The following is a 16,104-nucleotide window of genomic DNA, read 5'->3' as shown; positions in this document are numbered from 1 at the left end:
TTTAAAAGCCTTAGAAGTTCAGAGAGGGGAGAATGAGGGGGCAATGAGGACTTCTTGGAGCAGTTAAAATTTAAAGGATGAATGAAGTTATGTGAGAAGAAGGAGAGGGTCTTTGGAGGGAGGAATACCCCAGATAATTGTTATCAAAGTGGGGAATAAGCATGTCAGAGGTCTGCCCAGTGGGGAGTGCAGATGGCCTGGGACTGGCAGGGCGGGAGGCTCTATGGGCAGGGTGGGGCCCGATGATGGGCCCCTGAAGAGCCAGGGCAAGATCTGGATTTAGTCTGATGGGAGCAGTAAGGATGCATCAAGGTTCCTGAGCTGTGATATTTCTTGTGTATTTTCTCAGGTTCTCCACCTGCTACTGGAACGGGAACCCTTCTCCTGTTCCTCTCCGATGTGAATGACAACGGCCCCATACCAGAACCTCGGATTATGGACTTCTGCCAGAGGAATCCACAGCCTCATATCGTCAGCATCATCGATCCAGATCTTCCCCCTAACACGTCTCCCTTTGCAGCAGAACTGACACACGGGGCAAGTGTCAACTGGACCATTGAGTACAATGACCCAGGTGGGCACTTGAGTCTTACTTTGGAAACTTTGCTCTGACCCTTGTGCTTCCCCTGTCCATCCCCCTTCTGAATTTCCCTTCTCAATATTACCCTTTTTGTTCAGTGCATGTTTCCTGGACTTCTACGTTTGTGGCATTGAACCAAAAGTCCCTTTCAGTTCCCTGTATCTGAGCCCGTGACGTACTGCCCAGTAACCTACAACCCAAGCGGCCATTTGCTTCACTCAGTTTTGGAATGTCTTTAGGTCCCTAATAATTTTATTTTAGAACGACCTTTTTCTCTCTCCTGATCCCCTTATTTTTGTTGCTTCCTCCAGAACACGAATCTCTCATTTTGAAGCCAAAGAAGACTTTAGAGTTGGGAGACTACAAAATAAATCTCAAGCTCATAGACAACCAGAACAAAGACCAGGTGACCACCTTAGAGGTGCACGTGTGCGACTGTGAAGGGGTCGTCAGCAACTGTAGGAAGACTGGGACTTTCAACCAGGCAGGACTGCAAGTTCCCGCCATCCTGGGGATTCTTGGAGGCATCCTTGCTTTTCTGAGTAAGTACAGCTGATGAGTATTTCAGCCTTTAACTTCTAAAATGGGGGGTGGTTTATCCCTTACTGAACATTTCAGGGGTAAGTGGTCCAAGGCTGGAAGACTGCTCCGTTTCATTAAGTCAACAGGGGCCCAGCCCTTCTACTTTGTTCTTTCACTTTCTCAAGCTTGAGGGCACGCAGATCTCCTGTGTCTCTTCATATATGAGAATTCTGATCCAGTAGGCCTGGGGTGGGGCTGCAGATTCGGCATTTCTAACCAGCTCCCAGAAAATGCTGGTGTTACAGATCTCTGGACCACACTCAGAGCAGCAAGGCCTTGGTCAGAGCCAGCTCACCACCTCCTCCTCCATGTTCCACCCTGGAGGAGGGATGCTAGAGCAAGTGAAGGCGCATATTTGGGAATTGAACATATCACCTTCACTCAGCCCATTGGCCCCAACACAGTCACATCTGGAAGCTCCCACTCGAACTGGGTGACCATGTTACAACTTGGTGTGGAGTGTGGGCTGAACAATGAGGATCAATGACTCAAAGGATGAAGGAGAAAATGGTTACTCGGGAAAATTGGGTGGTTTCTGCCATAGTCCTTAAAACTGATATTGCCTGAGCCAACCTGTAGACTGAGCCCTTAGGGTTGACCCAGGTGCTATTAGGGTTTCTAGAAGCAAGTGACCTCAAGTCAGTCAGAACACCTTCAAAGATAGCGTTATTGTTGTTTTTGTCATTAGGAGCTATAACGGGTGGTTTGGGTCACAAAAGTCTTTGCAGCAGCTGAAGAGGCTGTTTGTTCACTGAGTCTCAGGGAAGGTTGTTGGAAGATGTAGGACAGTTGGGCCTCAGGGGCTGGTGGAGCCCAAACAGACAGAGGGATGTTTGTGGTGATTTCCACACAAGCGAAGGCACTGAGAGAGAAGGGCTGGAATGGACTGTGCAGAGCAGAGAGGCCAACCTTGCTGGAATAGAAGAAATTCTTGGAGGGGAGCAATGGGACCAGCTCGGGGCTTTTATTTCAGAGTCAGCACAGTGTAACTGATCCTGCTGCTGCTGCTGCTGCTGCTTCTACAGACTGGAGAAGGGGTTACCTTTTGGCCTTCAGGAAATAGTTGCAGTCTAGCCCATTTGCTCCTGCCCTCTGCTGCCTGTGTCCCCTCAAAATTGAGAAGAAAGGGGAGAGTTGTTTGGAATTCAGCGAGCTTTCTGGACCTTTCTTCCTCTAGGACTCATGTGGCTTTACTGCCACGATGGGAAAATATGAAGACTGTAATTACACTTAAAATACTGGGGTTTGTTTTGTTTTGTTTTAATGGAAGTACTGGGGATTGAACCTAGGACCTCAAGCATGCTAAGCATGTGCTCTACCACTGAACTATATCCACCTCCTACTGATTTTTCAAAGTAATAGCATTATCTAACTTTGCTCTGGGTATATTTCATTAGACATTGGGGCTGAGAACAACATTTGCAGCAGAAATAATGTCAGGATGCAGATTTCCAATGTCTTATTCCTTATGGGCAAACATAGAACTTTAGCGTCTAAGGAATGTTGTAGAGACACCAGGTTATGAAGGTTTTTGTGTAGTCCACCAATATTTAGTTGCTTACTTTGTGCAGAATTTATATCAGACACAGGGGATTCAGGAATTTCGAGACAGCTGGGGTTGGCTGGTTCTTTCTGAAGTGATGACAATAATACAACATTTTGGTTATTTTCCCTTAAGTCACATTTAAGTAATGTTTGATAAGAAACATCTTTTTGGAAATGATAACGTTCCTCTGGCTCTTCACGTGCTCTAAGCTCCGTGTGGGTGGGGGCTGTTTGCATCCTGTATTGTGTTCAGGGCTGGGGCAGGCCTGGCCCACCTAGCAGGAACTCAGTATTCTTGTCCATGAATTATGATCAAGGGGGTTATGTTGTTTATCTGGATAAGATCTTGGAATCCTTCTGATTTCAGAAATAGAAAGGTAGGTTGAGTACTTCTAAGTTTGTGCCCCTTCCTGTTTCATTGCTTTGACTCTTCACTAGGCTGCCATATACAGGTACTCGGGCATAAGTACCTATAAATTAGAAAACACACTGAATCACATTTTTTCCCATTCACAATAAATTGTTTAATATTTTTAAATAGTTAAATGTTAAATATAGATTAATAATTAAGTGTTAATATAAATAATTATGTAGCCCAGAAATAGCCCAAGATTAGATGAAAACCTTGGAAACTAAACAGATTTGAAAGCTTGTTACACGATTTTACCCTAAGAGAAGATAAGGAATATACCAAGTGATTTTTGTTGTTATTTTTGATTTTCAAGGTTTTTTTGGTGTTTGTTAGTTGTAGACTAGGTGATTTTACAGTCTGTGCCCCACCACCTGTAACTAAATTACAATAATACATGTGCATCAATCTCATTTAGGCTGACCCAGCCGTGTTCTCAAATCTTATTCAATGGTTTCTACTCACTCAGAATCAAAGCCAAAGTCCCTCCAGAGGTCCACACGTCCCTGCTGCCTCTCTGACCTCTTCCCCCCTTCTCTCCCCCTCACCTACCCTGCTTCAGCCAAGCTGACCTGGCCTTTCCTTAATCACACCAAATATACACCTGGCCTTAGGGCCTTTGCCTGGACCATTTGTGCTGCCTGGAGCACTTTGCCTTAGATTTTGGGAAATGGCTGATCGGTTTACGATCCGGTTAAAGACTACACTTGAATTCACACTGTGTTGTACTGTGAATATTAGCCTCAGGGATGTGAAGGCACATGGGTTGTCTGACAGCCATCTGTCTGGATCTGTCTGGTCTGCAAGGCCATGGTGCTCTGTGCCAGCTGCTGCTTACGGCCGTCTTGACCTGTGGCCCTCATCTCTCTTTTCCCCACTCCAGTCCTGATTCTGTTGCTTCTGCTACTTGTTCGGAGGAGAAGGGTGGTCAAAGAGCCCTTACTGCCCCCAGAAGACGACACTCGGGACAATGTTTATTACTATGATGAAGAAGGAGGTGGAGAAGAGGACCAGGTGGGTGTTTAAAACTGTGGAAGAAAGCTTTAAGGCAGTCTCAGTTTGGAGGAAACAGTGATTAGGAGGAGGCAGGCATTTGAAATGTGTGTTTCTTTGTGTATTTTTTTAAAGTCTTACCCAAGAAAACAGACATTGTCATTAACCACCACCATCATCATCAGTACAACATTGCTAACATTTATTGATTGTTTCCTGTTCTATACACAGATGAATGAACAGAGGCACAGCGTGGTGAAGCAAATTGCCCAAAGTCACACAGCTAGGAAGCAGTAGAACCACGTGGTCTGACTCCAGAGCCTACTCTCTTCACTGCTTTTCTCAGGACACGAACTTTTTTCAAATTATCTTTGACATGGAGCCACTGACCTGTTTTAATACTTTGTGTCCTTTGAGTTTTTAAGCTATGCCAAACTGTTTTTTGCTTTTTTCGATGTTAATTCTTTAGATTTTCTTTATTTCCCTTGGTCTTGGAGATGTTCTTAACTTGCTTTACCCTGTACCAGTGAACTATGACCACAGTAATGCTGCATAACAAGCAACCCCAGGATGTCAGTGGCACACAACAATAAGCATGTTTTTCTCATGCATTTGTGGCTTAGTCTTACTCTGTTCAGGCTGCTGTAACAGAATATCACAGACCGGGTGCTTCTAAACAACAGACATTTATTTCTCACAGTTCTGGAGGCTGAGAAATCCTATATCAAACTGCTAGCAGATTCGATATCTGGTGAGGGCCCTCTTCCTGCTTCATAGATGGCCATCTCACATGGCGGAAGGGGCAAGGGAGATCTGGGTGACTTTTATAAGGGCATAATCCCATTCCTGAGGGTTCCATACATCATCATGACCTGATCACCTGCCAAAGGGCCTACCTCCAAATACCATCACATTCAGGGTTAAGTTTCTCTTTTCTTTCTTTCTTTCCTTCTTTCTTTTTGTTTCTTTTCTTTCTTTCTTTTTAAACATTTTTTTTTGGGGGGGTGGGGGGAAGGTAGTTAGGTCTGTCTGTCTGTCTGTCTATCTATCTATCTGTCTACCTATCTATTTTAATGGAGCTACTGGGGATTGAACCCAGGACCTTGTGCATACTAAGCACACGCTCTTCCCCTGAGCTACACCCTCCCCACCAGGGTTAAGTTTCAACATGTGAATTTAGGGAGGGACACTAACATTCAGTCTATTACATCTCGGTTCATAAGAATCTGTGGGTTGCCTGGGGCTCAGCTGGTCTAGGCTAGGTTTGGCTGGGCGGTTCTATGCTGTGAGTTGTGTCCAGGACTCTTCCATGCAACTCTTACCTTCTTAGTAGCAGCAGGCTAGTCCAAAGTACACTTAAAGCCTTTGCCTGTGTCACATGTATTAATGTCCCATTGGTCAAAATAAGTTACATGACAAAGCCCTACACTAATGGATTTCTTTTCTTTTCACAGAGGGTAGGGTGGGAAAGGAGTGAATATTTGCTGAATAATAAGCTAATAATGGTACCCTATGAAAAGTTAATAAGGTAAAGCAGCCTACATCTGCACCCACAAGTATTCCTTAAAAGCCTTTAATGCTCTGTCCTTCCAGTGCTTTTTTCTTGGAGACTCTTAAGGTGAAAACTACCATTTCAGATTACATTGGCACAGCCTTGTAGATACCCTATAGTGGCTGTTTAAGGCATATCTGGTACCATAATCTATAAACCAGGTAGGACCCTGTGTTTATGACTGTTGCTTTTTTGCTCTTTGCTATCATTTTACCTTTTTCTCGAAAGGACTTTGACTTGAGCCAGTTACACAGGGGCCTGGACGCTCGGCCCGAAGTGACTCGCAATGATGTGGCGCCAACCCTCATGAGTGTGCCCCAGTATCGGCCCCGCCCCGCCAACCCTGATGAAATTGGAAACTTTATTGACGAAGTAAGTAAGCAAAGTCAAAAGCCAAGGCCCAACGAACTCATCTCTAAACTTAGAAAGGAGCGGTTAGTTGTGTCAAAAGTGAGAAAGTCTTTTTATTCTTAACTTTACCATGTTTTCATCTTCATGATCCCTGAGCCCTATTTTTTAAATTTGTGCCTCGTCTGAATTTCAAAACTAATAGCACTTTGAATTAGTCTTAGGGAATTGGCAAAGTCCATACAGCAAAACCAAAAATTGCTTGAAAGGATTTAGTAGAACCAGAAATGAAACTATAGAGTTTAAAAGTAGATTCAGTTTGGTTTCACTAATGGGTCTCTCTTTCCCTGCATTCCACTGCTGGTTGGGATATAACGTTAAATGGCTACCTGAGGGCCAGAAAAATAGCTTCCATATTGTGCATGTCAGAAGTTCATTCAGCTATAAATATCAGAAGCTTAAATAGATGTAAGTATATTTATTCCATGCAAATAGAAGACTGGGGTAAGCAGTCAAGTCTAGTGCATCAGCCTTTTCTACCTTTCTGCTACATGATTAAAGCATGCAGATCCTTGTTCTCATGCTTGTTGCCTCATGATCACAAGATGGCTGCCACACTTCCAGGCCTGGGGTCTGTATTCCAGTCAACAAGTAGGAAGGGCAGAGCAGAGGGCAAAAATCTTTCTTCTAGCAAACTGTTAGGCAAGAAGGAAGTTCATACTACATGTTATTGGCCAGGACTGGCAGGATTGTTCCCATCTGCAAGGGAGGATGGGAAATAGGCATTAAGTTAATTAGCTTAGAGTAGGATGAGGAAAAATTGGTGGGGATAAGCAGAGAACCAAGTAAGATTAATAATCCAGCAGGATCTATTTCCTTAAACTATGTTACCTGATCACTTGCTCAGTTACTGGAAGGATTTTCAGGGCTTGTCTGATGGTCCAGTGGCCCTCAGCAAGTCTTGGTGGTGGAGGCTGGTTTTGCCTTGGCTTTCCAGGGGAGCTGTCACCAAGGACTGTACAAAGCACAGTAGTGTTGGAAGTGACCAAGCAGCATCCATTCTAGGCACTGGATCTTAGAGAAAACTGACAGCAGCAAGGGCCAGTTTCAACCATCCCTTTCAGAGACATCTGGATTCAAAATCTTTTCCTCCATTCACATTCATATATCATCATACCTGGCTGTAGCTGTTCTTAATTACAAAAATAAAATATTTGCTATTTTAAAAATATAAATTATGAAAATATATGTAAAGAAAAACATACAAATCCTTCCTCATTTTCCCCAATCCTACTCACCACAGTTAACGTAGCAGTTTGGCATTCATCCTTTCAGACCTCCCCAGACTGAAATGCAGCCTGTGTGCCCTGGTATGACTCTCCTCAGTGCTTTTAGTCCTTGTCCATCCTGATTGCTTGGTGCTTATCTCACCTGCCTATATAAAATTCACCATTTTAGGTTAAGGGGTAAGATTCTGCATACTTTCTCTTTTCATTAACAATATATCATGTCTGTCCTCCATTCTAGTTTGTATAAATTTACCATGTGGGCGTTAATTACTCCTGGTGTCCTGCAGCATTGTTGCATTGCTGTAACACTTTGCTTTAGGCACCAAGAGAAAGCATCCTGCCTAAGATGACAAGTGGCTGATTCCTTTCATTGAAAGATCCTATTGTCTGCTTTCCTTAGAACCTGAAGGCAGCTGATAGTGACCCCACTGCCCCGCCCTATGACTCTCTGCTCGTCTTTGATTACGAAGGAAGTGGTTCTGAAGCTGCTAGTCTGAGCTCCCTGAACTCCTCGGAGTCAGACCAAGACCAGGACTACGACTACCTGAATGAATGGGGCAATCGCTTCAAGAAGCTGGCGGACATGTATGGAGGCGGCGAAGATGACTAGGGGACTCAAGACAGGTGGGGAGAGAGGTGGGTCCCTATCCTCCTATGACGGGAAATGTAGGAATAATATTCCTGGTGGTTTTCCAGCTCCCTTCACTTGAGATAAATTTCTGGAGAAGAGACACCGTGATCACTGATGCAGTTAGAATAGTTATGATTTCCGGTTTATAGATCTAATCTGTGTGTGTTAGAAAGATTTTTGACTTTTCTTTGAATCTTTTTTCCCCCTTTCATCACTCTTTACATGGTGATGATGCCCAAAAGACTCCTGAATTTTAATATTTCAGGAGAATAGCTTCAGCCTCAAGGGTCTACTAGCAATTTTCAAATTTTCTTAAGGGCTTAGTCTCATTTTTAAAAGGAAGGGGAGGGGTCAATTTCCCTATTATATATATATATACATTAAAAAGATTAATTTGTGTGCTTTTGTTCCTCCCATCACTGCACTGGTGTTCCATGTTCTAAAATCCACTCTTACTACTTCGGAATTCTGTTAAATTTCTCTGATGCAGAAATTAATGGGCCCTTTTGGGGAAAGAGACATATCTTAGTCTGGCCATATCCTGACCGGGTATTATGTACTCTTCAGACCTTTAACGGTTTTCCTTTTTCGTCTCCTGAGTATGTTACTTGAAATGGGCATCTATCCAATGTACTTGTCCTGAGTAAGAATGTTTGTTATGTAAATGTCATTATGGGGTACTTTGGTTCCACACAGGGAGCCTGGACCAGAAAAGGTGGTGAGTTTTCAGGTGCCACTGAACTTTAAATGTTCATTTATCCCTAAAACAAAGGAGTGATATATTCCGAGACTCAGAATAGTGACTGAAGTGCTGCAGCCAAAGACAGAAGATGACTTGTCACAGCAGAGCAGAAACAGGAAAAGTGGCAGTTTAGTCAACTGAGACTGAGGATGGTTGAGGTGGTTCTACCTCTAGCCCTGAAAATTCTGAAAGAGCACAGGAATTTCAACATGTGTTTCCTGCCAGGATCTTTTGTACCCGAAGCACAGAATCCCCAAGTGCCTGCTTTAGTTGATTTCTACAGAAAATGCTGGCTGATCTGAACACAGTTGCCCCAAATTCCAACTGTGTGTGAAAACTCAAGACTGTTTTAAAATCCATTTTCTTCCTCAGGAGCAGGAAGAAAACACTGCCCGAAAGGGTGTTAGCAAGGGGAGGTGGAGGTAGGGAGACCCTTAATTTGGGTCTTCTTTTAGTTGAAATGCAACCTTCAAAAAACTTTCGACAACTACAGAAAAGAACTTTATCCAAATTGCTTCCTTACCTGTCAACTGTTTTGAGAAGGAAAAAACCATCTCTGCAATCACACTTCTTGGAATTGTCTTGATTTTTCAGCAATTGAAACTCTATCTAGTGTAGTTCTGTGTAGACAATGCCACTATAGTTTTGAGTTGTCTATGTGTGTTGGTGCTGATAATTTTGTATTTTCTTTGGGTGTGGAAAAGGAAAACAATTCAAGCTGAAAAATATTATTCTTAAATGTTCATTTTTATAATTTTATTAAAGAATTTTGTTAAACCGTTGTCAAGCTTGTTTTATTTGATTACATGGTTCCAAGCAAGACCAAGGGTGGATGAGCTCAGTTGAAACATGAAGAAAGAAGCTATTTGAAGACTATCGATCCATGTGGCACGTGGTGAAACCAATAAAATTCCCTTGTCAGTGGGAGACTGTGGGTTGCCCTGAGGGATAGAAAAAAGCAGGGCTTCAAATAACATTGTCAGCAAAGTTAGTACAGGCTCAGTGCTTCTCCCCTGGGGAAGACCGTGGCCCCCTCTCCCAGGGAACACTGGCAATTTCTGGAGATCCTTTTGATTGTCATCACTGGGGAGGTACTACCAGCACCTCAAGTCAAGGGTAGGGATGCTGCTTAAACATCCCCCCACAACAGAATGATCAAGCCCCAAATGCCAATAATGCTGCTGTTGAAAAACCCTAGTGTAGGCCTCCTCTGCTGGAGAGGTATGACTTTTTTTTTTTTTTTTTTTTGATAATTTAAAAAACTAGTAAAATACATATAACACTTTACATTTCACACTTTTAAGTGTACAGTTCAGTGGTGTTAAGCACATTCAAAATGTTGTGTAACCATCACTTCTATTTCCAGAGCTTTTTCATCATTCCAAACAAATAAGTGGAATCATTTAATAATTTGTTTTAAATTCAGCTTGTTTCACCTAGAATAATCTTTTCAAGGTTCATCCATATTGTAGCCTGTGTCAAAACTTCCTTTTTATGTTGAATAATATTCCATTACATGTATATGCTACATTTTGTTTATCCATTCGTCTTGGGTTTTTCCTACCTTTTGGCTGTTAGGAATAATGCTGCAATGAACACTGAACATCAGTGTACACATAACTGTTTTGAGTCTGTATTTTCAATTCTGGTTATATATCTAGGCGTGGAATTACCATAGAGTATGGTAATTCTATGTTTAGTTTTTTGAGAAACTGTTAATACATGAACCTTGATTGGATTCTCAAGTGAAAATTAGAAATCTGTAAGAGTCATTTTAAGGAAAATTTTAACATGGATCTTATAGTAGTAATACTCCCAAATACTAATTTTCTTGGATATAATGGTTATGTGGTTCACTAGAAGAACCCTTATTTTTAGGAAATAAATGAAGAATTTAGGGGTAAAGTTATGATGTCTGGAAACTGAAAATGGTTCAGCCAAAAACATGTATCAAGAGAGGCAGCACAAAAGCAAAGGTGGCAAGAAGGTCACAATGACTGAATCTAGGTGAAAGGTATGTAAGTGTTCAGTTACAATTTTGATTTTTCTTTGGGTTTAAAATATTTCAAAATAAGTTACAGAGAAATAAGTAAGCCAGAAATTAACCCTCGTGTATATGGTCAAATGATATTCAACAAGGGTGCAAAGACCATTCAATGAGGAAAGGACAGTATAAAGTTGGATGCACCTTTACATATACAAAAGGTAACTGAAAGTGGATCAAAGGCATAAACATATGAGCAAAAACTATAAAACTGTTAGAAGAAAACAGGGGAAAAGCTTCATGATGGATTTGGCAATGATTTCTTGGCTATCACACCAAGAGTAAAGCACAGGCAACAAAAGAAAAAAACGGATAAATTGGATCACTACAGTTAAAAGCTTTTGTGTATCAAAGGACACCATCAACAGAGCAAAAAGGCAGCTCACAGAATGGGAGAAAATATTTGCAAATCATATATTCAGAATGTGTTTTTTAGGACCAGCAAAAAAAAAAAAACCTCAAAAAATTGGCAAAAGATTTGAGTACAAATGGCCAATAAGCACTGAAAAGATGTTCAATATCATTAGGGAAAATGCAAATCAAATCATTAGGGTAGTGCAGCTCAAAACCAAAATAAGATACCACTCCACACATACTGGCCAAAAAGCAGAGAAATGTTGGCAAGGACGTGAAGATAATTGAAACCCTTGTGCATTGCTGGTGGAACTGTAAACTGGTGCAGCCATGTTTTCCACATGGTAGAAAACAATCTGCAGTTCCTAAAAAAGCTAATCGAAGAATTACTATGTGATCCAACAATTCTACTTCTGAATATTTGCACAGAAGAAGCCAGGGTCCTGGGGAACAGTGCTTCTGCTTCTCTCTTGCTGGTTCCTTAGGTACTGACACGGCTGTGAGTGGTGAGGACACCAAGACATGGGAGCCTCGCTGCCTGAGTTCAAATCCCGGTTCTGTCCTTCCCAACTATGAGCTTAGACAAGTTAACCTTTCTGTACCTCAGTTCCCTTATCTCCAAAAGAAGGATAACCTACCTCATTGGGAGGGTCACTGAACTCTAGATAAGCTGACACGTTTCAAGCATTAGCAGGGTGCCTGGCTCGTGGTAGTGCTCTGTTAAATGTTAGCTTTTATTTTTCTTATTGAGTGAGGGCCACAGCAAGGGAGTCTGGGGTAGAGGGGATCGTTTAAGTAAAAGCAGGATGTTAGGGGAGAAAAGGCCAAGCATTTAGTTTTGAACTGGATTTAGTGAGTCAGACAGAACCACTCAAGTGTTTTGAGCAAGAGAACTATATGACCCAAGGTGGTTCTCTGGGAAGTGGGCATGAACCAGCTTGGGGAGGGGACCAGAGACAGTGAAGAGGCTCTGGAGGCTGAAAAAAAATGAGAGGATCCAGAATGTACCATTGTAAAAGTTTTGTTGTTGTTTTGGAGGAGTTTTGGTATTTTTGTTTGTTTTTTTAACTGGACTCTTGTCTGCCTAAAAGAGCCTCCCAACAGAGTTCAACAGTCATAAAATCCCTTCCCCTGGGGTTCCACAACCAGAGCCGATTCATTCCTATCACCACAGACTAGCAGTTGACTCCACTGGGATAAGAAATGACCTAAACAGATAGAGTCACAGAACTGTCCTGTCTCCCATCTGTTCTTCTACAGGTTGACTTATCATTCCCCAAAGTCATTTGTCTTTCCCTTTGTCTCCCTCCCCTCCCCCTATTAAGATGATGTATCAAGCCCTCAATTCTAACCACATCTGAGTCACATTTCTCTATGAACTCCCTCAGAGGTGGATATAAACCTGCCTTTTCCTCTTGCTGATCTGTCTTGTCAGTTTAATTCACAGGCCTTCATATTCAGAACATAGAGGGTAGAGAAAAAGTTCTTCCTCTGTGACAAGGATCTGATTGGTGCAAAAAAGGAAGTGGTAATAAAAAGAGAAAACTTAAAATAAATGAAAACACAGCTCAGTGGCAGAGCTGCTGCTTAGCGTGCTGAGGTCCTGGGTTCAACCCCTAGTACCTCCATTAAAAAATGAAAACAAACCAAATTACCACTGTGGAGTGGGTGGCAGGGATTATCACAGTGACTATCGTTTTGAGACAAGCAGGGTAAGAACTTAGGAGTCACCTAAGGAAATGGAATGCAACCACTCGAGTTACCAAATGTGGCTTTAGAAAATAAGAACCCACAAGAAACTTCAGTTTGCTGGGGTCTTCACTGGAAATTCTGTTTCTATAAAAACAACCATCAGTTAACTATTGGATGCTTTAGGCTTGGGTTAATTCTGGATTGAGACAAACCGCCTGCTTAGATAGCTTGTTTGGCTGCTGACCCTAAAGTTCCTGATCATGGGCTCATTGTTGGCCAACTTCAAATCAATGGAACACATTGTACACGAATACAGGCCTCTATGTGTGTCTTGAACATCCCCATACGGTTCATTGCATGTAGCTCCGGTGGGTATCGGTTGTGATGGATGTTTAATAGCCTATTAGCAGGGGTCTCCCAGCTGTACTTCTGCATTTTAACAGAGCTGCCCAGAACAAACTGAGGAAGGGGCTACCCAAATTCAATTCCTATAAACTTAAATTCCATGAGTGTAAATACTGAATTCTTAGAAAATAGGGTAATTTAAAGCCCCTTTGAATAATTTTTTAGGCCAGGAGAGGTCTGAGAATGCTTCCCTTTTTTTAGATACAGGGCCTTGTTATAGACTTAACAAGCCCTAGGCACGCCTCCAATATCCTATTACATGTATTAAAATAACCCAGTGTTCCATGGGGGATGTATTTTCTTGCTGTAAAAATTTTTATAGAATCTTTAAGACATTGCTTTTAAGATTATGCACATCACCTTGTGGTATCTGACTCTACAGCACCGGAAAGATAAAATCTGTTGCCATGATGCTTTGGGATAAAGGAGTCGCAGCTCTGGGAACCCTCTGATTATTTGTAAATCTCACATCAGTACTGTCCTTAGGCTTGGACTAAGGACACCCCAAATCCTCACTCACACCACACTCTGGTTCTGGGACCTTCGAATTCCCTGCCCAGCCATCCCTGAGCCTGCTTCCAGGGCTTTGTGGACCTCTTCACTCGATCTACCCTCTGGAAGGTACACCTTGCTCCTTGCATGTGCATCCCCTCTGTGGTAGGCATTGCTAAATACTTGAGAGCAGTGTCACTCTAACTCCCCAGGATAGCCTTGTGAAAATGGTTCTGTTAACTTCTTATTTTAGGGAGTAGAAAATGGATTTGGGCTGGAGCCCAGAGAAATGGGAGTGCCAGGGAAGGGGCCTGACTCACTGAGAAGGGAGTTAAATGAACAATTTCTTCCCCTAGTGATGTGGACTTGCATTTGAAGAACATCTCACTTCCCAAGATTTCCAGCAGCTAAATGCTACAGAGAAGTCATCAGTCATGAACACAGGCTAGCTCAGGGTATCTCAAGGAGAAGCAGGACATCCTCTTGGGAGCAGTTTTATAAAGTAGATTGTAGAGCTTGTGACAATGATATGAGAGGTTATTGACTTTTAGTGAAAGGAGTGGCTGGCATGCTAAAGGTCTTGCCCTCAGAAGCACTGTTCTGGATTTGCAGCAAGCCTTTCAGTCAACATGACTTTTGAATGTCCCATTAGGACTCATGTAGGTGAAAACCTGTTTCTAATGATATGAATCTCCAACCCATTCTGTTTTACATATTGATTCAATTTTGATGAGGCATGATTTTAATAGACACTGATTTTTCTGGGAATGCATGTAAATGGAGTAAAGATCCAACTTTTATTGGGAATTTTACTTAGTCCATTTAAGAAATATCCAACAGAACAGACTCACAGACATAGAATACAGACTTGTGGTCGCCAGTGGGGAGGGGGGTGGGAAGGGATAAACTGGGAGTCTGAGATTTGCAGATACTTACTGGTATATATAAAATAGATAAACAAGTTTATACTATATAGCACAGGAAAAAAACATTCAGTGTCTTGTGGTAGCTTACAGTGGGGGAGAATATGAAAATGAATATATATATATATTCATGTATGACTGAAGAATTGTGCTGTACACCAGAAATTGACACAACATTGTAAACTGACTATACCTCAATTTTAAAAAAATTTAAGAAATCATATCCACAATGGATATTCAGCCATAAAAAAGAATAAAATAATGCCATTTGCAGCAACATGGATGGACCTAGAGATCGTCATTCTAAGTGAAGTAAACCAGAAAGAAAGAAAAATACCATATGATAGCACTCATATGTGGAATCTTAAAAAAAAAAGAAGAAAAAAGAAGACACTAATGAGCTCATCTACAAAACAGAAACAGACTCGCAGACATAGTAAACAATCTTACGGTTACCAGGAAAAGGGGGTGGGAAGGGATAATTTGGGGAGTTTGAGATTTACAAATGTTAGCCACTATATATAAAAATAGATTTTTAAAAAGCTCTGTATAGCACAAGGAACTATGTTCAATATCATGTAATAACCTTTAACGAAAAAGAGTATGAAAACGAATATATGTATGTATATGTATGACTGGGACATTGTGCTGTACACCAGAAATTGGCACATTGTAACTGACTGTACTTCAATTAAAAAAAATCCTATCCAATATTTGTAGCTACTCATAATGGATGTGTGTTTAGTACTTATTTTTAAATCTCAATAATGAAGAAATTCAACAATATGCAGTTGCTTTCCCAAACTTTATTATAAGAAGGTGCAGCATCTGTTTTACTTCACTATGAATCTTTTAGCGTTTTGATACCCGAAGCTTTTCATACAGAACTGCATATTATTATATGATTAAACTACTTTTCTCACCCTTTTCCTTTATATAGACGTTAATCTATTGAGTTTCTGAAATTGTGCATGCAGTCAGTTCGTGTTACCTATGTTTATGCCTCCTCTCGGGAGTGCAAGGGGGCCTGAGAAAAGCTTTCTTTGTAAAGGGGGCGTTCCCGACCAAGTCTGCCCCGCCCCACGCCTCAGGCCCCGCCCCGAGCGCCTCGGCCACACTCAACCAGGCGGCGGCGCGGATCCGCCGAGGCGCCTGCGCATATCGCCAAGTGGCGCGTGCCACTCTAGTCATGGCGGCACCCCAAGAGGCTGCGGGCAGCGGGGCACTGGAAACGTGTGGTCTGGAGCGGATTTTGGAGGCGCTGAAGCTGCTGCTGAGCCCGGGAGGTGAGAGGACGGATCTCGGCGTCGCTGCACCCGGGACCCTCAGGGCCGCCGGTCTTCCATGTCTGCCTTGCCACCCGCGGCGTGTGTCCCTCAGGCCCTCCCCGGGACCCCCGGCTCTCAGGTCGACCCTCCCCGCGCCTGGGGCTTTGGGCATGGTCTGTCCAGCCTTATTTTACCCTTGAGGAACCCGAGGCCCAAGGAGGATGAGATTCTCGAATACTGATACTAAACAACGTC

The 16,104-nt window shown here is 42.4% G+C and overlaps 2 protein-coding genes across 5 annotated transcripts in view; both read left to right on the top strand.

Annotated features, from left to right (window-relative positions):
* CDH1 (cadherin 1) overlaps positions 1 to 9,453 on the top strand; it is a 67,907-nt gene extending 58,454 nt beyond the window's left edge. For 2 of the 3 annotated variants that reach the window (XM_074370526.1, XM_010962530.3), the window contains exons 12-16: positions 350 to 574; positions 892 to 1,122; positions 4,000 to 4,130; positions 5,890 to 6,033; positions 7,699 to 9,453. In XM_074370526.1, coding sequence (XP_074226627.1) covers positions 350 to 574; positions 892 to 1,122; positions 4,000 to 4,130; positions 5,890 to 6,033; positions 7,699 to 7,908 — 941 coding nt within the window. In that variant the 3' untranslated portion in view covers positions 7,909 to 9,453. Of the gene's footprint in view, positions 1 to 349; positions 575 to 891; positions 1,123 to 3,999; positions 4,131 to 4,340; positions 4,809 to 5,889; positions 6,034 to 7,698 lie in introns of those variants that run through there. The other variant, XM_010962531.3, reaches the window with a different exon arrangement.
* Positions 9,454 to 15,652: 6,199 nt separating this feature from the next.
* The window catches only part of TANGO6 (transport and golgi organization 6 homolog), a 154,046-nt gene continuing 153,594 nt past the window's right edge, over positions 15,653 to 16,104 (top strand). Inside the window, exon 1 of one of the 2 annotated variants that reach the window (XM_010962538.3) lies at positions 15,653 to 15,867. In XM_010962538.3, coding sequence (XP_010960840.2) covers positions 15,771 to 15,867 — 97 coding nt within the window. In that variant the 5' untranslated portion in view covers positions 15,653 to 15,770. The remainder of the gene's footprint in view (positions 15,868 to 16,104) is intronic. The other variant, XM_045522290.2, reaches the window with a different exon arrangement.

Source organism: Camelus bactrianus, chromosome 9 (genome assembly GCF_048773025.1).
Source record: "Camelus bactrianus isolate YW-2024 breed Bactrian camel chromosome 9, ASM4877302v1, whole genome shotgun sequence".
NCBI lineage: Eukaryota > Metazoa > Chordata > Mammalia > Artiodactyla > Camelidae > Camelus > Camelus bactrianus.
Note: the sequence above shows the minus strand (reverse complement) of the source record. Positions and strands in the feature narration are given on the sequence as shown.